The following is a 25,358-nucleotide window of genomic DNA, read 5'->3' as shown; positions in this document are numbered from 1 at the left end:
TTATCTCGGTGGTCTTCTGACTATCCCCTTTCCTCTTTGATGACTGACTTTCACCTGCTGTGTCTTCTCTGTCACACTATAGACAACGGTAATAGGTAACACGTCACAGTTAAGTTAACTCAGTCTACACTTGTACATCATACAACTAGATTTTCAAGTTGGGAAAAAACGGGAAAACAAGTGGAACTCAGTTTACATGTCTATAAAATGCAATGGTAACTTGGCCCTGATTCGAATGCCCTCTTCATGCCCTCATACCCAGTCTTTGGAGCTCTACCATAACCGAAAAAAACGAAAAGTCAGGAAAGGCATCCGGCACATAAAAACTGAAAGACAAACAATCTTGCTGTGGTGACCTCCAACAAGAGAAGTCAGAAGATTCATACATGTCTACAAAATGTTCTAAAAATGATGCCTTTCTATGTGATATGTTCTCCCTATTCCTCATTCAAACCAAGATGCCAACACAAGATCAAGATCTGGATTTGGCTTGGACTGTTGCCTCGCACTGTTAATCGGTGATAGTTTAAATGGGAAAATAAACGAGACTTTTACCAAATAAATTACCTTTACCTTGAAACAACTGTCTTACATGGGGTGTTCCTGCAAATACACACCTCTGTCCAATGGGTTGAACACACAAATTAAATTCAATTGCTTACAAAGATTATCTATTTTCATTAATGAAAATGAACATTCTGGCAATATGGGTGCTTCAAATGGCCAATTAAACCAAGGTAATATCACTGTTATGCTTAAATCTGCCATTTTAGCATACTCTTCCAGCTATTAACCTGCAAAAACGAATGTTATGATAAAGACTAATTGGTAAATTAGCCACCACAAGAGGAAAATACAAAAAGTAATTGTATAAACATTTGGAATACAGTTTGTGAATTGATTACTTTGGGGATTTGAAACGTGTTTGTGGGAAAGAAAGAGAGAATCATCTGCTCGTTTCCCTTCGGGGGTTCCTCCTGTTCTAACAGGTGTCGTGGTAGGGTTCCTCTGGGTTCTTCACCTGCCATAATGAGATATTACTACCTGACAGCTCCCAGCTGGAGGAGCACTGACACAGAATCCACCGTTTAGCACAATTAAATTATCACCCTCCATTGTGATTGTGCCATGCTGTGCAGCAGCCAGGTTTCTGGGTACATAATCAACTCATAATAAAGGCTGTAAACCGCGCACACTTACTCACACTTAGTTGCACACACACACACACACACATTTTGAGACACTGTGGAATTCCACAGGAATTTGGAACAGATGAATGTGTTTTTAGCTTACTGTGCTGTGTGTTAAAATCTCTTAAACCCTCAACTGTAATTAAAGATAATGATATTCAAATAAAGTAAATGACGGGGAAAATGCAGGTTTTCCACCAACTCCATTGCTTTGGCTGGAGAGTCGGTTGTCCAAATGAATTTGGAAAAATTGTTCCTCCATTATTGTTGACCTTCCCCTGCAAAAGTCAACTCAATTACAGCTGCACTTCATCCGCCACTTCACTCTCTCTCCTGATACCTTCTCTATTAGACACAGCCTCTGTTAGCACATTGCTAAGACCTAAACGATAGCTGCCCAGCACAAATTAGGCAAGCCACCTGAAGTGCACTTTACATATTGAGCTGAATATTGATAATTACTTGCAGGGTAAATTATTTGCAATAATATGCCGCAAGCGGAAGCGCCTTGTCGCTCAATTTAAACACTTGTGCAGCTGCCATGACAGCGGGGTTGGTGTCCTTGCTCCCTGTGTAAGGCAATGGCACACACAGGTGTGAGAGTGCTTAAGTGTTCCTGTCTGACTACTCGGGAAGGGTCGATGAGCACTCACACACTAAATCCCTCCTCGCCCTCTCCTTCACTATCTTCCTCCCCTGTGCCGATGGCCTCTTTGCTGATCCCAGGACACTATCTCTGAGCTCTGAACAGTCGCAGAAGTTCACTTGTACGAGATGATGTTAGTTACTACTGTTAACTAATCTTCCCACACCAAAGATGTAAATGTTAATGAAGTGACCAAATGAACACGTCTTAACCGATGAAACCCTTTTTGTCAAAGGACAAAATAAAGATGGAGACAACAAAAACTACTTGATGCTTTTTTTTTTCCCTTGCTATTTTTCACTGGACCTGCTGGGCGCTGGGGTTCCCAAAGGCCCTTCTGTTGCTGCTGCTGCTGCTGCTGCTGCTGCTGCTGCACTTAAGCAAACCTCACAGCAAGTCAGGCCGTCAACCAACACAAGCCTATTTGCTGAGCAACAGTGGGGCTCTGTGGCTTTTCCACAGTTGACAGTAAGTTATGAGCCCTTTGTGAGCAGGAGAAGGAAAACAGAGATCGGAATTTGGCAGGAGCATAATAATACAGAAGTCTCCTGTTCGTGGAACCTGAAATTTTCATGGCAACAATCGAGCATTGTTGAGGGAAAGAAAAGCAATGGCGACAGATGAAATATCGAGTGAGGGCCCCCTTTTTTGTAAAACTGTAAACAAAACACCATTCAAGCCATGTCCGCTCTTGTCATTTAATAACTTCTTCTATGCACTGTAAATGGCTGCACGTCAACAAATATACCATATACCATCTCATACAGTTACACAAGAGAAGAGAGATGAGGAGCAAGGTGGAGGGTGCCAAGCATCCAAAATAACAAGTTCCAAAGAGATGTACAACACGCTTTAATTATATAATTCATTGACCACACCAAAAGAGTCTGTGCTCTTTGTTTCCTTCTTTGGATCGTATATCTATTTAAGAGTTTAAAAAAGAAGGTTTTGGATATACTGGGTGGGGGTGGAACAAGAAGTTTTATGTGACAAATCAAAACAGGCTTTATTCATTTGCTCCACCAGAAAACTGAAAGGAAGAGCGGTTAGGCAAGCCGCTCCTCAAAGATTTATGATTAAGGCTTATTATTTTTTGGGAAACTGACATTGATTGCTGATTTAAGCCACTGAAACCAATTAATTTGGCCGTGCTGAATAAAAAGCATGGTCAACAGCGTGTAGCGTTCTGACAGGTTGGACAGGAAGAAGCAGCGTAAACGTGAAGGACTAAATGAACCGCTGGCACCCAGCTCTTTTTTGAGGTGGTTAAAAGTTACCTCAAGTGACTGACAGCTGATGCAAAAAATGTTTCAGGGTTGACTCACCCATCTGAGCAACTGCCCCAAAATTTGGTTCGCATAAAACTAAGATATGAATATGTGTTGTTGTTTTTTAACAGAAATTTTAAGATTCACGGGTCAGCACAGAGAAAATTTGAGCAAATGAATGTGAAACATACTCTTACTCATAATTCAACATGCTGACAGTCATGGTTGAACAAAAAAAAATGTGCTCTGCGCTCCAGGGAAGTGGGCGCTGTAGCGGGTTAGACGCTGACCAAAACACAAAATGTCTCATCAGTCTGCCACTAAGCAAGTGTCTGACTGCTTAGATTCGACTTCAGCATGGTCTTTTCTTGAGGTTTGCTAATATGTGTCTCACCTGACACTTCAGTCATGAACAAATTAAAAAATTAAGTAATTTTTTGTCTTAAAAACCCACAAGTGTGCAGTACAATTTGTATTTGTTTGGCCTCTGGTTCCTGGACATTCTCCTGTCCTGACTCTGTTGTGGTTTCCTACCACCACAATCATTATGCTCAGCTCTGCACAGCACGGTGCGGAGCTGCAGCCTGCATCACTCCATTTGGTGGAGCCACAAAGAAATAATCCAATCATCTCAAACTACTATATTCCTCTATTTCAACTGTGGCCTCATTTACACAAAGATAACTATTGTGCCTGCCTGAAAATGTCGTACCATCATTCATCTCAAGCAAGAAATCAGGCAAACATGTTTCCATTTTATTTAATTGAAAAAAAGAAATCATTATTTCATCATTTTGGATTTTAGGCTACTATGCCGGCACTGTGCTGCAGAAAAATCCATCCCGCAGTCAAGTATGCCTACAAATAAGAATGTTTTGAGCCCATGTCTTCAAACTTTAAGAGATATATTTTGATACACAAACTAAACAGATAGAAGGCAAATAGTGAAGTGAAGGCCAGACAAATATGTGATAAGGGGATAGGGACTCGACTCAAGCTGTACGACTGTTTTTGCTCTCCACCAACACACACAAGCATGAACCATGTGTCCGTCTATTTGCTTTCTACTGAAGTGTTGGTAGCAGCTGCATCTTTCACATATTATCCAGGGTGTAACAAATCCAAAAACGAAAAGGTCTCTCCCAAACTGTTGCTTTAAATTATGTTTTAATTATTATATTACCATATTATATACTATTATTATTTATTAATAATTATATATTATAATTACTCTATTATTTTTACATATTTCTAATAATAATCCATCCATCCATTTTCCTCCGCTTATCCGGGTCGCGGAAGCCCAGACTTCCTGGTCCCCGGTCCCTGGTCCCCGGCCACCTCCTCCAGCTCCACTGGGAGGACACCAAGGCGTTCCCAGGCCAGCTGTGAGACATAATCCCTCCAGCGTGTCCTAGGTCTGCCCCGGGGCCTTTTCTCGGCTGGGCATGCCCGGAACACCTCACTAGGGAGGCGTCCGGGAGGCATCCGGACTAGATGCCCGAGCCACCTCAACTGACTCCTCTCGATGTGAAGGAGAAGCGGCTCTACTCTGAGCCCCTAATAATAATTATTATTATTAAATTTATCCTAACCTTAACCAAATAATGTACATTGGTCACACTGCCACAGGGCATTGCAATAAATGTTCTCATTACAACAGATTGCCAAATCATTGTAGAATGATGCAACTCGAGTAATTAAGTGTCTATCAAGTTAGCAGCCTTAGTTACAGATTTTGTTGTTTAGTGTCATGAGTGTATTCAGTCAAAAAATTCTTGTCACTACTATTAGGAAGGCAGTCGTCCAGCATCGTATCAGCTAAAAATGGCTGCTAAATCACTCCTGCACAGTCTAAAAATACAGACCTAGTTTCCTCCAATAACACAGGACCTGAATTTTCTCAGTTTCCATGTACTGTATTGTTAATTGTGTATTGAAGCTAAGATAGGAAGCCCAACAAGAGTTGATCTATTCAAACAATTTTGACTAACACTAACAACAGCCCAGCACAGATTCTCTCTATGATGCTTTCTTGAAGCTATCAAACTTTCAGATTTCCCTGCATCCCCCCTCCTGTGTGGGTGTGCCTGCAAAGTGCTGCTCTATCCGCTCTTGATAATCTCTCAGGGATTGCATCACGGTGCTGGGTGTAAACCCATGGCAGCAACACTCTGTAACATGGAAGAAATACCTCATGTTGCACAGATTCATAAACACCTTGCACACTGACTGGCTGACTGGCTGGCTGGGCAGTCTAACCGGTACACCTGACAGCATGGGGCCGAGCATCTGAGTGACCTGAGTGACGTCCAGGAGTATGCAAAAACACAGCCACACAACTGAGTCTTAACTTTGTTTAGTGTCCTCGTTGAGCTCTTAGTGGGTCCCACTCATTATCAAATTTTACGGCAAAACCCTTGTTTCGTATAGTTACAATTGATGCAATATGAACCACACATGAAGAGTCAGCAGCAATCTACATACACAATAACTTCCGTAATTATATGAGCAATTCATCAAGGGGATGTGATTGCAGGGGAAGTGGAATAGAGTGGAATGGAGAGGAGCAGAGAGGTCTGATTCCTGGAGGACTAAAGTCTCATCACAAAACTAACATGATAATTGCAGTCTAAATTGAATGGTTTAGCCTTCGCAAAGAATTTCTTATTTTTTAAGGGTAAGTGGAAAAAGTTAGATTGACAGACATAAACAAAAAAGAGATAGCGTGTGTAATAATAACATCCTCATTAACTTTTTGTCTTGTCTTCATTGTTGAATATTGTTAATCTTTAACACAATTTGGAATTTGTGTCGGCAGTATGTTTGGGTAAATCCTTATTCTTCAACATTAAGCTAACAAATTTGCAGTTCATATATCAACTTATGAGAAATATACAGGAAATATATGCCTGCATTTCATTTGAATGTAATTCATAATTTCATCATGAATATTATGTGAAGGCGAGGAAATCAGTATGTCCTCCACTTCACCTCAGTGGCAATGCTGCCTTCACATTCACATCTCGGGTTCTGCTCATTGTCTGATTGCAGCAAAGAGAAAGTGCAGAAAAGTCCTCTGTCCCATTCTCCTTCTACGCCCCCCCTTCTTCTGCTCTCGCTGCCCGACCACAGGATTCATATTCATCCTTCAATAACGTTTAATTAGTAATGCCAAATTCATTAACCTACACTGCTGTTATGCTGGCCTCAGCCATAAATTGCCTTAATGTGAGCAGACGTTTTGCAGCTGTAATAAGGGACATAAAACTCAAAGGGAAACAGATACTGTTCCCCTGTAGTCATGGATCATTATAGCCAGGCAGTGTTTTAGAGCTAGCTGGATCATTTTAAGAGAAGCAGCCCTGCATGGCTTGATAAATCTTGGATAATTGAGAAACTTTATTGTGAAAATGCATTGCAATAATGCCTGAGAAACATATTTTTAAAGATGGAATTAAAACATGGCGTTCACCGCAGCACTGTTACTGAGTCAATAACTTAAGAATTCAAATATTACAGCGATTTATGTCGGGGGTCGTTTTTAAACACAGTTTATAGTAGTCAAAGCCTCACGAAAACTGCAGTTACACATGAAGAGTTGAATTTGGTTTTGGGTTTTTTGTGCTATGCACTTCCGAAAATAGTGACTAAAACTGAGAGGGCCTTTTTGGAGTTAGAGTTACATCTACTGAAATTACTGTGCACCAGTCGGAGGAAGGGGTGTGGAAATGAATGCCTGCAAATGAGGAGTAGCTGTGACCATGCAGTTTGTAGTTACTGCGGCCTGCATCAATGTAGCCAGTACACTTTGTAATGTGTAGTTGTTGGACTAAACTGAATGCATCACCACAAATCAGATACCAAGGAAGCTGTTTTTTTTTTCCACATGAACATTTTAGTTGTAAAATTTGTAGACCTGCTAACTCGAAAAATGAAAAGATGCCTTGTGATTTTCCAAAAAATTACATGAAATTAAATGTAATTTACATTAAACGCAAATCCAGAACAACCAGGTCTGCCATGTGTGGGACTTCCTGTCTTTGTGAGAGTGATAGAAGTTTTGCACCCTGGTGCGGCATTTGGGGGGGGTGAGCACTTGACAAGGTGTGGTGAGTTTTCGAGGCTTGCCATATGGTCATCCTTTGAGTAGCGGCTAAATTTGGGGATGAATACCGCCTCTTTTCAGATTTGGGCGCATGCAGACACTATGTAGCACTTTTAGTGCAGGAGGAACTTTTGTTGTGCGCGGGGCTGCATTGGGCTACGCCCTCTGCCACCATTTCTGACTCTGTGAACATGTTCATGGTGGGTGCACGTCACGGCACGCGTTTCTGCACTTCTCGTGTTTGGCTATCAAATGAGCATGCACAGCTCATGTAGACCGTGACGGTATCTTAGTTATTGTATTTTCCAAACTACATATTTGAACATGCTACATGCTTCTACATGTTTCCACATGCCAGAACGGTGAACGTATGCAGAATTTCTGCTTTGATATCATGTGAAACCCAGCAATTGCAGCTGGAAGTAATCAATGCCTTTCAAAATTCATTTAATTACAAATGTCGATCCAAAATGAGAGGAGGAGCATTACACGGAGGTGGGCTGTCCGTCCTCCAAACAAGTTGTATATAGACTATACCATACTATACTGTGCCCCGCCCCGCTTTAACTGTGTATTAACCAATGAATGTTGTATTTTGGTGTGTCTTCTACTCTGTTTACTTGCTTTTTCAACTCCATTCTTCTGTAAAGTGTCTTTGAGTATTTTGAAAAGCGCTATACAAATAAAATGTATTATTATTATTTTTATTATTATACTGTAAGCTGACCAATCACCTAATGGTCTACATCCCTGAAATGCAACAAAATGTATGGCTATTGTTTTTGTTATCTCTTCTGGGATGAACTTGTGAGTTTGTTCGTTGTACTCCTAAAAATCTTACACAATTGACAACGTTCTTGAATTACATGTTACATTTTCTGCTCATTTCTTCTTCATATGAACCTAGTTGGCGTAAATGCCACTTTGCTGAAGGGGAGGGGGTGTCTAAAAGTGTCACCTTTTAAGTCCTGGACATGAGCACGTTCTTACATTTAATTAGCCATGATTCTCTTGGCTCGGATGCTTTGTGATGAGCTGATCGAACTTTCAGTAAATAGAGATGTGCTGCCACAGCTACTTGTTTCTCTTGAGGCCTACCCCTGGAATAACAATAATGAGGCCATTATCAGCTATTGCTCTTTGAAAGCATGTCCTGCTAACAAAACAGAAGACATAGTTGTTGGGGTGCTTTCCATGCAATCAACAACCCATTGTTGCTCACTTGAGGACAATGAGAGTGAGGGATGAGGATCATAATGATTGGTCTATTCTGTCAAGAAGACTCTTTACAAAGTGTTCACTGAGGAAGGATGGACTTGATAGACTACAGATTGTCTTGAAACTGTCAACTGTCAGCTTCACAGAAAAAAAATGTCTGTTCTCTTTTTTTGCTTGTCTTGGCGCTCAAATGACCTCCAAGCTGCAATAAGGAAGACGCATGCATTTTGAGAAATGTCATAAGGTAGTCAAAAGGAGGGAGAATATATAGTTACACTTAAAAGAACATTTCAAGAGTTTGGCATCACGAATAGATGTGCATATCAAAATGTGTGATTCCACACATAGACTGAAACAGTCAAATTACTTTACTAATCACGAATGTCAGCTGAGTTTTATTGAATATGTCATCATGACTCCATCAGTTAATTGCGCATCTATGTTCCAACAATAACTGCATTACATATCTGGTCCAACCCCTTTGGGAATGAAGACAATGTTAAATGAAAACATATATACAGTTGTGCGCATGAATATATATATGCATGTAAACGTCCTTTGGGGTGAGAGTTGTAACAAGCAGAGCACTGCACTATTAGCTAAGCTCCATTGTGAGCCAGTGAGAGAGACAGAGCTGGAGGGCAGGAGGAATGCTAAGTGGGCCCCTTAGCCTAGTCAACCTTCAGTGGGTTTCATTTATCTTCATCTTGTTAGACTAAATTAATTAACAATCTCAATGTTACACACTTTCTCCTTTCATTACATCAAATAATGGCAGAAATGCAGGGGGAGAAGGGGGGGTCCAGCCCATTGGGAGGAGGCAGAGACTGAAGACATCTCTTTTCCTTGCTCTCTCTCTTTACTTACCTTCCTCTCTCTGTTTGTATAGCTGCCTGTCTCTCTCTCATTTTCTCAGCCTCATTATACAAACAACATTGGCTTTATACAACTATAGTATACAGAATGGTTATAAAACTAAATAATGAGGCTTCTGATAAACTAATAACAAATAGAAAGAGTTTTGAAAATCGACAGTTTTGTCATTAATCAGATTTAGTTTGTATTTTCATCAACCTTCTCTCAGCTGCATACAATTAGAGCTATTTTACAAAACTCACTCATGTTAAAGCCAAAATGACGACTTGCCACGTTTAAGAATAACAGACAAGAGATGCAAACTTTCCTTTGACCTAATTTGGTTGCTTGAGAAAAGATGCTGGGATTCTTCACTTGAGGAATTTCTTAACTGCCACATCCCTCCACTTCGAGCCTTCTCTTCCCAATCACCCACAACCCATGGCCCGCTCCGGTCCAATCCAAGAGAAAGGGCTAACCTGAAGTAAAGCCTTCCTTTAATCTTGGCCTGATTGTTGAGGCCAATCTCCATGATATATCTTTCTACAGGTGCTTGTCCTTTAATTAAAACGCATACCGACCAAAGAATGTGGACAACAGGGGTCTTTTTTTTAGTGGATCCCTGTTGAATTTGACAGATGTCCTTGCAAGATCACTGCTGTATATTACACACCAAAGTATCCAAAGTACAATTAATTACAAGGGTTTATAAACATTTCTATTCAGTTTGCAGCATCCCTTCAAAGAAGCCGAAGTGAATATCAGCAGCCTGCTCTTAAAAATGTAGTATGCCTGAATAAATCTTGTCAAATCATAGCAGATACACCACACAGAATACATCGGTACTTCCATGCCTAAAGGGAACACATTCAATGTATTTAATTATGGGAAATGTATAGAAAAGGTGTGTACATATTGGATTCCAATTCGGTTCCTGTCTTAGGTATATGTCTTTCAATATGATTCAGTAGATGAATAGGATACATGTCAGTGCATGAATGTTTTTTTTTTTCAGCTGTATTTCCTCAATGACGTTTTAGCCGGCAAGGGTAATGGTATCAAATTGTTCTTTCTTTTTAAAATACCCCCAACTGTTCATAGACGGAAAAATGCTGTTAATTTAATCAAATAAGTGACCTTTTGAAAAAGAAATCAAAGAGGATTCATTAGCTTTAGTAAAGTTTGGCTGACAGAGGCTTTGAAAGGCAGATGTTGCTGCTGTGGCTTCTAATGAGCCAACCCTAATTAGGGAGCAACACTGGAGCCTAGAGAAGGTGGTTTACTAGGAAAGGAGCCAATGGTAAATACATTCTCTTATTTACTTTCACTATGTCTAATGACAGCATACATTTTTAATTAGAATCACATGCAAAAAAAATGTAAATCTTTATGGTGAGCTAAGGACAAACAGAGAACACCGCAAGAAAGAAGTGTACATGGCAAACACGATAGGCAGGAGCTGTCCTAGCACAGCAGCCCTGGTTTAGTTGGTTAGAGGGGGAGGGCAGATAGGGATAGTGGTCGGACAAAAGCATGCGGTGTAAAGACCAGAAAGCCTGATCTGCTGATCCCTTAAGACGTGAAGGGGAAAGAAAGGGGACACCCCATCTGCATCCATGCCTTACGCTTATGTGTGCTTTCAGTCTGACTGGTGGCTATCAGGGTTGAGCATGCCTGTCTGCAACCACATGGACACACTCATCACACACAGGTTGGGTAAATATGTTAGAATCCATGTCTAACATAGTTCAAATATACAAACAAACACGGCACACACACACACAGGACAAAGTCTAAAGCTGACAATGTGTGGAGAAATTTAACCCCTGTTAGCCCACCGCCACCCTTGCCCGACCTGTGATCCTGAATGGCAACAACGGAAAAGTAACTAACCTCAGTAAAAAGCTGCTACGAAGAAAGCCTTCCATGTCAGCGTGTGGGGTTCTGGCAGGAGAAATCACAAAGAACCATTTTCACTATGGAAATGGGTAATAATCAAGAAACAGAAAAGCAGTGAAAAGTGGGGAATTCAAATGGAAGAAAGAAAAACACACAGATCATACATGTTCCTCTTATAATATGGTGTGTTTTTAATTAAATCAAAAATACAGCTACGCATCCGTACACTCATTTTTACAAACTGACATCATTAATTATACCTTGTTGCATCAAGGGAGTAGATTTGCATACAACGTCGGTTTGCACAGCGAGCCTGATGATATGTTTGCAACACGTAAACTACCGATCATGATACAGAACCTTCCCACAACTGTGTACAGATATATATACATGAACATCCAGCACTCTAACCGCAGATCCCAGTGCAGCTCGAGTTTATTCAGATCAGCCAATGGTGGTCCAGCTGCAGCACATGTGTGGCGAGGGTGCTGCGGCTTCTGGGAGCTCAGGCCACAAGGGATGCAAGATGGGCCGCGGAGCGTCACTGCAGGAGGATGTGGTCATGATGTCACCGCTTGTAAGGGTCATTCAGAATACTTATCCATAAAATACAGGACATGTCCGACAAAATGACTTCCAACATTTGGTGCGGTGAATGTCCGCTTTTATTGTGTTATGTTTCTTTAGAAAGGACTTGTATGTCAACAGATTTTGCGATAAACGTCTGTCAAGACATCCATGAGATCAACAATACAACAACAATACTCAACTTCTGGAATATATGAAGGGATTTGCACTTTGGTACGACATCCCTTCACTTGTTTTACATTTAAGGCCTATTCACTCCACAAATTATAGTTCCATCTGTTTTGAAAGTAAGCCCGATTCATGATTAACATAAGCGCAAACGACATTCCAGCCCTTTAACACTATTAAGAGTTTTAGTGATATGTGTGTAATTTGGCATTTTCTCTCCTTGCTGTCTTGGCTCAAGAGACAATGGAAAGAATGAGCCGGGCCCAAGGACACTGTGCCTTTCAGTCTGGCCAGCACTTAGCGAGGCAGTGGATCCACAAGGCCCAGAGGGCTCAGCCGAGACTTTTCTCACAATAAGGTGTCTGGGGAGGCGGGAGAGCCACAGCCAGGGGTGCTGCTGCTACGCTCTTTTTCTTCCACTCAACTGGACCGACCGCACATAATACCATCACCACACAAGCGCACACCCAGCCGGTGACAACGTGAGAAAACACCCGTCAAACAGTGCAGAACAGATCAAGCGTGTCTCTTCACTTCTTTGAGTGCAAAAAGCAAACGTTCTCCACTGATGGCACAAACAAAACATTGACTAAATCATAACTGACAGTGTTTATATATATATATACATTCACATAAGGTGTATTGAGAAACAGATACACAAAGAAAATGTGGAACAGATTAGGCTATGTTGGGGTTCTATCTATATATCATCATCCCATTATCCCTTGTTCTTTCACTCTTGCTCTCCCTGCCTGTGTTTCCTCAGCTGTGTCGGCTGTCTATGGTCCGTTGTGGTCAGGAACAACTGAACTTAGCGTATGGAAGCAAAGGTGCGGTTTGGAACTCCAGCTACCAAATTCAGGAAAATGTGAGTGAGCTCCAATATATTTGCTCCTTTGAGAGAAAAAAAGAACGCAAGAATGGCTTTAAATTAAGGCTTAACCACAATTCAAGGGCGGGGAGAATCGACATCACAAAGTTGGCCTGCGCTGGTTTGAGTAGCGGCGCGGCAGCCCTTTCGAAGAATAAGCCTCTGCCAGCTCCCTCTGCCTCAGTCTCCCAAGTCTCCCACCATCTGCAACAAATGTGCTCTATTAAAGCAGTACCATATGGACAACAAGCTAGCTATTAACACGGCTTCAGCGCATCCCCTTAACCTAGGCCAGATTTCAAACTTGCAGTCAAATTGACTGCTGATTTAATGCATCACCAGAAGCCATGTGGGTCTTGGCATGGGATAGTACTCTCAGTCTTCAGTCATTAACAGGCTCACAAAGTGTGTAGTGCACAGTGAAATGCAGATCGTGTCATTGGTATAACTCCTATCCAAGATATCGCTATCCAAAGTGAAGGATGCTGAGAACAGGACTGGTCCAAAGCAGGGTTCAAGAAAACTGAGCAGTGCAGAGTGGAAACTGTTTTCGGAGCAGATGTATACTTAAGGTGGCTGCAGGAGCTCTCTAACTGCTGCCCTGTGTCTCAGTCCTTCCACACTGATGGATAGACTATTTGCTCCATCTGCATGGATCCAAAGTGACAGTGATTAACCCTACAGGGTGTAAGTGGCGGTGCAGGGAGGGGGAGAACTTAAATCCCAAGTGGGCCCAAGCGGCCATGTTGACGCCTCTCCCCTCTCTGACTCATGGGGGGACCCACCCACCCGGGACCCACCCACCCGGGACCCACCCACACAAAGCCATGCTCTCTTTTCCTCGACCATGACGCCACGACCATGAGTCCTCTGTTCTGTGGCCCAGAGACAACAAACACGCATGCACACCAAATCAATTACAGCTCTGTGGTTTCAAGCCGACCCTGATGCTCACTCAAATTGTGTTGTTTATTTTTTCTGCTTAGATACTGTACAGTGTTAGAGTGAAAACCAATTGCTTTGTTCAGAGGCGTGCGCGTTTATAGTGTTGACTTCTATTTGTCTATTTTTTCAAAGTCAGAAATTATGCATATGCTTTTTGTGATGTCATAACATAATACTAGGGCTATTTGATTTATTTTAATCATATTAATCAGTTTTCAAATTAATTGTCATGATTAACCACAACTATATCTGAAATATGGCCATTTTTACTGTATTTTATGAACAGAAAGATAAATTACAGGATTATTTTTATTATTTATTTTATTTATTATTATTTATTTGTATCCATTAACAGCTGCAAATGAACTGAAAATTGAAATCAAGCTAAAAGATACCACACATGTCTGAAAATCTATTTGCCTAGCATTGGTTTCGTTAACAGTAGCATTACGAGCAATGAGGTGTTGCCTTCAATGCCACTTCTTCGGTCTGGTTTTAGGATAAACCACTCAACTGAATTGACACTTGCAAAAGTGACAAACGATCTTCTTTGATCTATGGATTGTGACACGTCCTCAATATTATTATTACTATATCTCAGTGGTGCGTTTGATACTGTCGATCACTCTGTCCTACTGGAACGCCTTCAAACGCATATTGGCGTTACTGGTCTGGTACTATCTTGACTTAGGTATTATCTCGGGGATTGGACGCATCATGAAAGTTATGTATGATAATTGGACCTCGGAGTACTGTGGTGTCAATTGCGGAGTTCCACAAGGATCAGTGCTTGGTCCTCTTTTGCTCAATATTTACATGCTTTCGCTCGCCGACATCATTCGCAAAGATAAAATTAGCTTTCACTGTTATGCTGACTTGGCTGGCGACCAGTCCAGGGTGTACCCCGCCTCTCGCCCGAAGACAGCTGGGATAGGCTCCAGCACCCTTGTGAGGAAAAGCGGTAGAAAACGAATGACGACATGGGACTGATCTAACCTTGAGGCGTGTCTCATTGATATTAAACAATGGATGTCCTGTAACCTTTTACTCTTACACCCTGACAAAACTGAGATGTTGATCATGGGCCCAGCTAAACAGAGTTGCCTGTTTCAGGACACCACTCTCAGTTTTGACAAAGTCATCATTACCCAAAGTGACTCAGTAAAAAAATCTTGGTGTGATATTCAATGCAATTCATTGCTTCCCACCATCTCTGCCACATCTGCCCTTATATTTAAGTGAAATGACTGACTGATGACAGTTTAATTAAATACAGACTCTTTGGGTGGAAAGGAGGCATGTGTGACAAGGTACTGTGAGCTTGTCCAAGCAATCTATAAATCCACATAGTCGTTGGCAACAAGTCACAGAAGGATACTGATAATTGGTCAAGCACACAAATCCACACACGCTTACTGTACTACAGCATATTAATTCTTCATGTACGCACACTTTCACTGTTACCCTGACTGATGTCAGTACACATCAATTGACCTCAGTCCACCAACATTGATGTACACACACACACACACACACACACTTGATGTAGACACACTTTTGCATGAAGCCACACACACCTCAGTCAGAGCTGCCAGATGAGTAGTGAATTAATTTGTTAGCCACTCCAACATTAGCAAGGTGTGTTGAAAGGTGTCTGCTCATGTTTCAAATTAAACGCGCTGCTGGTCAGCATTAGCACCTCGCCACCCGTCGGCAACTGACACTTGGGGGGGAAGGGGGGAGAATTGGAGGGAAAGAGCGGAGCCCATCCGCAGTTCACACTAGAATAATTAGAACATGTCAGGAGGAATTAATTTCCTCATTTTTCAAAAGGATACACAGAAATTACCATGTTATTATATGACAGGGTCCCAGGGAGTATTGGATTAAATTTGATTTCTTGCGCAGCCCACACAACAAATTAAAGTCATAAATAAGATGGAAAGAAACGGGGCACAGAGCATATGTTTATGGCGATGAGTGAAGCCAAGGGACCAGAAACAACTATCTTCATTTCATTTTATTTAAATCAGGCCGACACCGTGTGTCTGAATGACAGCAGTTGCTAATGGCTCCCGATTAGAGGTTCCTTGATATTAACGCAGAGATTCCTTCATTGCAGCATTCAAAAGTAAAGTGCTTGTGCTGTAACATTAACCTGTTTAGCTCAGAATCACTCAAACTATATTTTATTTCATTTATATATAAATTATAATATTGCCTTAATCAAGTATAGGATGACACACTTTGTCGTTTGTATGTAGAAGAGAACATCTATAAGTAGTTTACATTTTAATAGGCTGTTTATCCAATGTAAAAACACATAGCAGGCATCGTGTTCATCCATTCTTAGATTACTTAGCTTATTGCTACAGTTTCGTAAAGGCTCTCAAAATGGGTCAGCATTAGAGACGAGCACTCCCCTGGGCACCACAAACTTTAAATAATTTGCAAATCAATTAAGTGGCTACTCTAAACGCAACAGGGACTTCACACTCAAGGGTCACGGTGCATTATCAGTCTGAGACGATTCATGGTGTTTTGGGAGAAAAGTTCATGGTTGAACTCATTAATTCATTTTAGCAGACTTTTAGTTATGCATTAGTTTCCACAGCTGGGGTAGCAAGAAGATTAATGACATGTTCTTTGCTCCTGTTTTTCACTGTATAGTGCTCCTTAGTGAACTCTTGTCTAACACTACAAGGGATCATACCTTGAGATACAGGACAGCAGCCAAATCTATATTGGATTTTTATTCATCAAATAAATCAGGTTTATCATTCATTTAAATAATAACAATAAACCTTGAGGTTAGATCATTTTCCATGTTTAATCACCACTGCAAAGAGAAGCCAGACAACACCACATCTAATCCACTGAGAGCATATTTTACTTTAATTGCTTCATCATTTTATCGTACATCATGTAAAACACCGATCTATTTATCAGACGCATGTTTAGGACGATGTATTGAGTTCAAGTGTGGAGTTTACATTCCTGTCCCACAATAAGAGATATGTGCAACAATTTGTTCTGTAAATTTGTTCTCAGATCATTTGTGGTAATTAAGGTTGTAAAATTAAAACAATTGTTTGGTGCGCTAGTGGTTTCTGTTAAGCTACTGATCACTAATCACAGCGGGCTGTAAGTACTACAGAAGCCGTTTGATGCATAATACATGAAAAAAATGGCATTTATTTTACTGGGAAGTGCTGTTAAATTAATTTCTGACATAATTCCTCCACTCCATCGTCCCTTTCATCTACTGTATGCCAGAGGTCTAAGAATGGGGGCTGCAATTACATGCTGGATATTTGACAGATATACATGACTCAATAGCTTGAGACAAAAAATGCATTGTGGCACAGTGTTGAATGTATATTCACTTACTAGACAATGTCTGTTGATGATGAGATAAAATATATAGTACATATGCAAACAACAAAGGCCAAAGAAGACAATGCACTGAATGTACATGCTAAATACTGATAAACAAAATAAATAAAATAAGATTAAAATATCAGGCATAAAAAAAAGGGTAGGAAGATGTGTAGAAAATATGTTGCAGGAGATAATAGTGGAAAGTTTATCCATGTAAAATGTTGTAATTGTGCATACATTGTGTGTCAATCCAATCGTCCACCTCATTTGATGCAGGTGTTCAGTGTGGGTGACAAACAGCAGGAGACTAGAAGGCATGTGACAGGAACAGAAACAGCTCAAGAGGCAAATTGATACTTACAAAAACTGAAAGACTCGCTCCCCAGTTTCCAGCTACTCACTGGCAAATTGGTTTTGAATTCATGTAAATGACCTGAAAGGTAATCACAAAAAGACAAAAAGATGGCTTCTTTAATTTCTGTTTGTGCAACACAGCATTTGACAGTGCAGTCAGTATATTCAGTGACTGGTATGAAGTCATTGATGCGCATTAGGTAAAAGAATACAACAGGATCATGGTACATGGTTTAAAAACAACACGGGCCTTTGATAACAGTGTTTGCCGAGATTGGAACAAACAGAGACAGAACAAATGGAAGAGAATCAGGGCCACGTTGACTGTTGGATGAAGGTCAGTTTGTAATACAGTGCCCGTTGTTCTTTTTTACATTTGAGGGTGAATTCTTCCAATGATGCTCTTGATTTATTTAGGAGTCTTAGTCTACTAGTTTAAATGTGTCTGTTAGGAGATCCAAGTCCAAACGTTGGTAATTTCATCTTCCCACTTGCACATCGACATACAATAGTAATTTTAAAAAGTGTTATTCATGCCTGAAATAGCAACAGAAGCTTCCTCTATTCCACAAACATGAAGGACTGCCTGTTTTTAATTGCTTGTGTAAGATGTCAATATACTGTTCAATAAAGTTTTACTCTTTAAAAGAGAGAAGCCCTAGCTACACACAAACATTGACAACAGAAAAGTATTTTTTCTTAAAGCTCAGTTTTTAATCGCTGAAAACCTTTTTGTGGACAAAAGTTTTTTTTAGACACTTGTGTTCATGTAGACAGTGCCTACAGCTCCCTTGACAAGAAAGGAAAAACTGATCAGAGCAACCATGTTGGCAGATAAAATCGCCAGAAGCGATTTTCTGTTAATTTCCTCACATTATCTTGTTTTTCCACAATAAACCGCTATCTCATTACCAGCTGATTTATACAATTAGGCAGTATCAGTACTGCCAATTAAGAAGGCCAAGGGTTTTTTTTTTGTCACGCTTAACTGATCTGTCACTAATTTGCACTACAGCACCACAGCATCCAGCCAATGCTCGTCCTCAACAAGAAGACCAGATAAATGTTCTGCCAGCGTATTGTTATCTGAGTGCAGCATGGACTGTGTGGGCAGCTGAAGGATAAACACAACCAACCAGATAAAGGCAAAGATTTACAGACAGGTCTGAATGTAGTAGCCTTGAGCCTTGAGGTGACAATGGGGGAGAGGGGAGCCAGGAGTGACCTCGGCTCAATGGGAAGCTGTTGCATGAATAGCACCTCTGCCTTTCAAGCAAACACAATTTCACTATTTTGAACTGTTTTGAGCGGCAACCACCCACCTCTGGATTTGCACTCCATTAACTTATATTCAAGCTACAGATGCCCTCAAAATTACTGATATGATGACAAACCTAAACCTGCAGTTTGCAATGGACCAACAGGGAAATAAGGAAATACACACATATAACCAGTGTTACAAGCAGTGTTGGGCAAAGCAGTTATTTTCTAAAAATAATTTCCAGTGTATAAGCCACTACTTTTTCTTAAAATGTGAACCCTGCAGCGTATTTGGCCATACGGCTAATTTATGACCATATTCTAATTTAGTCACGTCTCCTATACTCGCAAGTCGGTGGTGAAATGGTAGCTCTTTATTTAGCAGCAGCCAATCAAGGGAAAGTCACGACAAACTTGTCAACCCCATACCCGCCATTGGCCAATGAACTGCCCAGGTGGGAAAAAAATGCATCATGGTAAGCAGTTGAAATAGTTGTTTTTTTAGTTCAAAGTCACACTGGTACTTGTCTTGTATATTTCCGAGCTACCTTTTGCGTGTTAAGTTGCTGTGTGATGATTTTAGCGTTTGAATAATCACCTCCTGCAATTTCCGATGGGTTGATAAGCTCATTATGAACTTTCTCATGGTTCATGATTGGCTCCTGTCAGATAAAGAGCTGCCTGGTCCTCACAGACTTGTCCATGCCACAATCTGGGGTTTTAAGATGTGGACACGCATGACTTATAAATAAATAAATGTGTTTTAAAAATTGAGACACTGTATTTAATTATATTACTTAAGGTTTATAGATTTTTATACAAGACTCCACTGAATTTAAATTTTATATTGTCATATCATGATACAGCTCAAAAATACAGTGATATATGGGTAGGACCATATTGCCCAATGGTCAAATTTTACAATGGGGGGGTTAAATGTTTTTGAGTGCAACTGTATTTATGCTGCCCGACAAACATGGTGACTTGCATGGAGGGCAATTCAGACATATAAGTGTATGCCTAATTCCTGTTTTGCTTCAGTAAACAGGAGCACTCATAATTACAGAGAGTTTACTAACCTCTGAATTCCTCATCTGATGTAATTGACAACAATAGCAGGGGAAAAAAATAAATGGGCAAATGTATTGCTTATTCATGACTTATTTAAGTCAATTATTTTGTCTGAGAGATAACAACAAAAGAATTTGTAATATCAAATAATGAGCGAGCCCAGATGATGTCATAATGAAATGCTGCAATCCCTGCAGAGTAATAAGAGTCTGTGTCAACCGGCCTATTGTAGCAGCATGCAGACGCTTTTTCCCGCTGTGAATTAGACCTACAGGCAGGAAACATTAAAGCAGTCCTAATTAGAAGGCTGGGGACTTATTAAAAACAATTGAAGTCAAGTGCAAATTATTAGTTTTTACCACATTTTTCCAAACCAATTGTCAGAACACTTTTGCTAATATAATAATACATTAATTCCTTTTTACATTAGAATAGAGGCAGTAGGAGTTGCCATATTCAAAATAGAAAAAGGGCCGCTACCTAGATTAGATTTTGCTGTTGAAATGACTTGAAACATTTTTAACAGGCTGATGGCTGTGTCATTAAAGCAGCAGCAGGGACTGACGGCACACAGCCACCTGTGGCATTTGTCTCAAAAAAGTGTCCTTTTCTCTCCTGTTCATGGGTCAAATCTTTATCTCACACATCTACACACACAAAGAGCACACATGGAAATGACCCAGAATGACTCATAAATGTAGCAACATTATCCAGACTCTACAGTCATAGTATAAGTTTCAGCACTGCTCTTGACCAGCGTTTTGCCGTGAATTTGTTACTGTACTGACACTTCAGGGGTGCCGCAAGGCTGGGAAAAGTTAGAACCATTCCAGTAAGGGGCCCCCAAAACATAGGTATACCTTAAAATATGATTTTGCTATCTGGGTTAACATTTTATATATATACTTATACAATGATCTCTTTTTAATTTGTTTTTGGCAATAAAAGTTCAATCCACATTGACAAAAAGTAAACATCAACTCATACTCAGCTTACTTTCTCACTGTCGGAAGTTCGATTAGCAGCGTTGAAAAAATGTTTTTCTTTATTTTCTTCCCCGCAGTCGACTGGCGCCTCACAGGCAGGCCAGCTGACTAGGGATCAGTGCACCCTGCCTCTCGGCCAATGCTCCAGCTCTTCTCAACTGCCTACGATAAGTGGTTTAGATAATGGATGGATATCTTGAATGAGTTTATAAAACATAGGGTAAGGGCTGTTCCTTTGTACTGGTGCCTCCCATGTTGAGAATGCTCATGCATCTTTAAAGTACACATCAAGCCTCAACAGTTTGCCTCCTGGGATTTGCTGTTTGAACTGAAGCTTCTTTTAGGGCTTTTTGAATAATAACAGTTTAATGTGCATGTTTGGTGTTCTCTCTGTACGCTTACTTTCTTTGTGCGTTTGCAGCCGGCATGTTACATTTGATTTTACCTGTGCATATGAAGTTTTACATGCTTCATGTACCTTCACAGTAATTACAAATGAGGATTTTTTAAAGTAAATATATGCCAGTGTCTTTACGTATGTATGCTTGCTTAGTTATAGTATTCTACTATTATCTATTTTTATGTTAATGTAATGAAAATAATTGTAACCCGAGCCAAGAACCACCTGAGGAATTCTGCTAGTGGTCACCTGGTAAAATAGCGTGTACATATGATACACAATGTCCATTATGTCTGTGGACTGTGTTATGACAGCATTTTGGACAGTACTATAGAAGCGTGGATATTCTTCCAAAACTCCAAACCAATCCAGCACTCCTTGAATCTAACTAAACACACGTGACTACAATAGCAGTAACCTATGCCATCAGAATGATGCACCAAACCTGTGTAATTATCTTTGCAGAAATTGCAGCCACACAGTCGGACAATTTTAATGCAATGGGTTGGACCTCTGACAGCCAACTCCAAAGGCAATTTGAGACATATGGTAAAAAAAAACATAGAATAATGTCTGTATTCAAAGCAAGACTTCACTTTTTTTGCTGTATTTCTGCCAACCAACCCCCATTTTAGTTGGAGTTATTCGGCGTCAGCGACAGGCTAGTCACATGCAAACAGTCGTTTCATTCACCAGCACAGCATTAACTGTCACTGCCTTACTCACCTCTCTTGTGTCCTTTTCATCTTTGTGCTGTGTGTCTCTGAATGAACTCATCCTGACACTGAAGCACCAAAGACCAGACACTTACAAAATGTCTTGCACCGATGTGCCAAGAATGTCTCTCAGAGTGACACTTCAGTGAAACTATCTTTGTTGAGTATACAATTGCCATTAGTCTTTTTGGCTGAATGACAAAATTAAAGCAAAGGGGAAATCAAATGTGCTCAGAAGCCGTTTACTTTGCCTGGTCAAAGCTCTCATGTGCTGCTCTGCAAATGCATATACGTATATATTTTCCCTCTGCATTAAATAAGAATAAAATAAGATTCAAGCTGTAGTGCTCCTAAGAGGAAACCATGCAACCTATCAATTCTCTTTGATTTCCACACATATTCTTCACTCAAAGCTTGTAAAGACAGAGAACAAAGGAAAAGGTGTGTCTTTCTTGCACAGCAGTGAGATCTCTTCGCTTGACTTCCAAGTTACACACTGATATTTTATTTCCCCTTTTATTTTGCCTCTGTCTCTGACTTGCAGTGTGTGGTGTGTGTATCCGTCTATGTGGATGGGGGCTGCTGGATTATAACAAGTCTTTCCCTCTCACCCAGGTAATGTGTTTATTTTCCTGAGCCCATCTTCTAGCTTACTGTGTGCCAGTGTTTCTCCCCTCTTATCACCTGGCCCTCGCGGGGCACTTTAGTCCCACAAATCCTGTTCACCACATACTGGTTTTAGAATCTGTGAAATGAATGCTCGAGAAGCGTGGCCACAATGTCTGCCTGTGTTGCCACTGGTCTAAAATGGGCTTGCTGTTGTTTTTTTTTTTTTTTTTGTCCAGGGAGATGCATAATGGAAGTTTTTAACACCTCAAAAGAGGCTGGGTCTTTGTGGAGCCACACTAGAAAAGGCTTCCAGTCTCCAGAGGAGGCAGACACACTGAGTGCCGCAGGACAAAGAGCTAGACTAGCGGGATCGGCAGGGGCATCACTCTGCACACAGCCACACACTTGAACCTACTGTACATATATACAGTAAATGCACTCACATACAAAAGAAATAAATAAACTTACATAAACATTGAATCAAGTTACACAGTACATCAGTAACATTTGAAGCGCAAAAATTACTAATTTAACTTACAACATACTGTTGCGCGCTCAAATAGTGGTCGCTGCTGAAAGTCAGTACACACTGTGTTTCAAGCCTCAGGTACATTTTCCACTCTAATTAAAGTGACTATATGCCGCAGGTTTGACCACCAACATTTGAACATAGTGCCAGTATGACATATTGCCTTTTCCTGCCTTGAGTATATAAACATATATAAACTGACGTAACACACACACACACACTATTCATGTTTTTGTCAGCTAATGATAACAATTTGGTGTAATTTAAGTTTAGCTACTAATATTAGCTGTCATTTAATGTCTAATCCATCATAACCACACAGTGACTCCAACTTGTCGGTCACTTCTCTGATATTACACTGTGTATATGCACACGGTACGGACATGCACATGTGTACCACACAGCCCTGAGTGACATTTTATTCGGCATGAAGGTAAATTTCCAACAGTGTTTTTTCAGTTTAATTCATAATTGATAAAAATATATTCATTTTTTGTACAATCTATTATTTTGGTACTCTTAGTAACATATAAACCCTGATTGGACAATGTTTTCTTCAAATAGCTTAGCAGAGCTTGAACTACATTACATTGATTTTAGCATCCTTAATGTACAAAATGTGGTCCCCTGCATTGTTAGTGGAAAAAAATTTGGAAACGCCTTCCCAAAAGTTAAGTATTTTAGAAAATCACTCCCTATGCTGCTTAGATAAACATTGAGAGGCAAATATTTCTGCCTTGTGCATGGAAGATGCAACCTCTATCAGGAGCAACATAATCAACCTGCAATTGTCTAATGGCTCCAAGTGGTTTCCAGTGACACACAGCATCTGTATTCAAATGATCCCCTATTAGAAGCACGGCTTAGCGTGAATATTTTCCAACAGCGTTGCAATGAAAATCAATCACATGGTGAATTAAACCAGAAAGGAAACAACTGATCCATAAATGATCAAGTTACAACAAGGCCGTTGTGTCTGCAAATTAAGCTGTGGTTTTATTTTTTCCAGAAGAAACGGGCACGGACAATTTAGGACTGGGCATAGTTTCCACAAACGACTTTTATTGCTGTGCAAAGTAGTCTTAGGTTGACGAATAATCATTTTCCAACTGAGGACAGAGGTGGAAAACATTTGTGGTAGAGTCGGTGACATCATTTCATTGCATGTTGATGTGCATCCTGAAGAGAACCTAAACTCAATAAGGTGATGCATTATTATTGGACAGAATGAATGACACCCAAAAAGCAAGGGTGAAGGCAATTAAAGAAAGCAGTATGTGAAAAAATGGCACACATGTGGCCGTGGTTTCAATCTGACAGTGAAGGGAGCATGCATTACTGTGGCTCCACCGACCCCAATACAGCCATTTACACAATTAACGCTATAACCTTTTTATTATCTTCTAAAGTTGGAGAGTTTATTTTTCTTTTTTTTTTTTAACCACCAATTAATAGAAGCATTTGCAAATGAAAATTAGTGCATTTAGGGATTGTTTGAGAATATTTCTGCCTTTGTAATCTTCTAAAGAGGGAAATGATTTAAAAGGAAGACACAAATCTCCAGCGACATGGCAGGAACTCTAGGGCACTTTCCTCTCTCCATTCTCCCTTTCTCGTCTCACTCACATCTCACCCGCCCTTTTCTCTCCATCTGTCTCCTAATTTAACTCTGCCTCTTGTTGCCCTCTGAGGTGGAAGGGTCAGGAGTGAGGGACAAGGGTCTGAGAGCTTGATTCTGGTTGGCTGTTCCCCTCAGAGAAAACAAATGTAGTGTTTGAGCCACTGATCACTTGTGTAATTGAGTTTAACACTCCTTTTCTGGATTAAAAAAGAGCCTTTGAAATAAAAGGTCAAATTACCTCTGGAGTCAGGCAATAAATAAGTCAAACAAGGTAAGAGGTTCCTGCCAGCATGTTGGAGGCAAATGTAATTAGAGGGAAAAACATGAGTCCCTCTTTTGGACAGTCAACCATTCTGTTCTATATTGGCGGTCTAAATCAGAGACTTAACAATTGTACAGCAAAGTAAAGAAAATGCATTCTGTGCGCAGCAGTCCAAATGCATGATGAAAAAAATTAACAAATACAATCAAAGAATTACGTACATCCTATTATTCTTCACCCACCAAGCCGTTATTTTTTCTCCCATTATGTAAGGTGTCCTCGAGGCTCATTGTCCATTGATTCCAGCATAAGGAAAGGAAATGGGCATAAGGCTTCAGTCTGGACTGGAAGCACAGAAAGAACAAGGGAAGGAGGCAGACAACCAAGCTCTACACCCAACTAGCTACAATGTG

The 25,358-nt window shown here is 40.4% G+C and overlaps 1 protein-coding gene across 6 annotated transcripts in view; it reads right to left on the bottom strand.

The window, feature by feature from the left end:
- sox6 (SRY-box transcription factor 6) overlaps positions 1-25,358 on the bottom strand; it is a 122,375-nt gene that overhangs the window by 84,582 nt on the left and 12,435 nt on the right. For 4 of the 6 annotated variants that reach the window (XM_058088518.2, XM_058088522.2, XM_058088517.2 and 1 more), the window contains exons 2-3: positions 17,499-17,570; positions 11,179-11,229 (exon numbers count right to left, since the gene is read on the bottom strand). In XM_058088518.2, the coding sequence (XP_057944501.2) occupies positions 11,179-11,213 (35 nt within the window). In that variant the 5' untranslated portion in view covers positions 11,214-11,229; positions 17,499-17,570. The remainder of the gene's footprint in view (positions 1-11,178; positions 11,230-17,498; positions 17,571-25,358) is intronic. The other 2 variants (XM_058088521.2, XM_058088520.2) reach the window with 1 other exon arrangement.

Source organism: Doryrhamphus excisus, linkage group LG13 (assembly GCF_037039965.1).
Source record: "Doryrhamphus excisus strain RoL-2023G ecotype Guam linkage group LG13, RoL_Dexc_Guam_v1.1, whole genome shotgun sequence".
NCBI lineage: Eukaryota > Metazoa > Chordata > Actinopteri > Syngnathiformes > Syngnathidae > Doryrhamphus > Doryrhamphus excisus.
The sequence above is the reverse complement of the archived record's forward strand: the minus strand, read 5'-3'. Positions and strand labels throughout refer to the sequence as shown.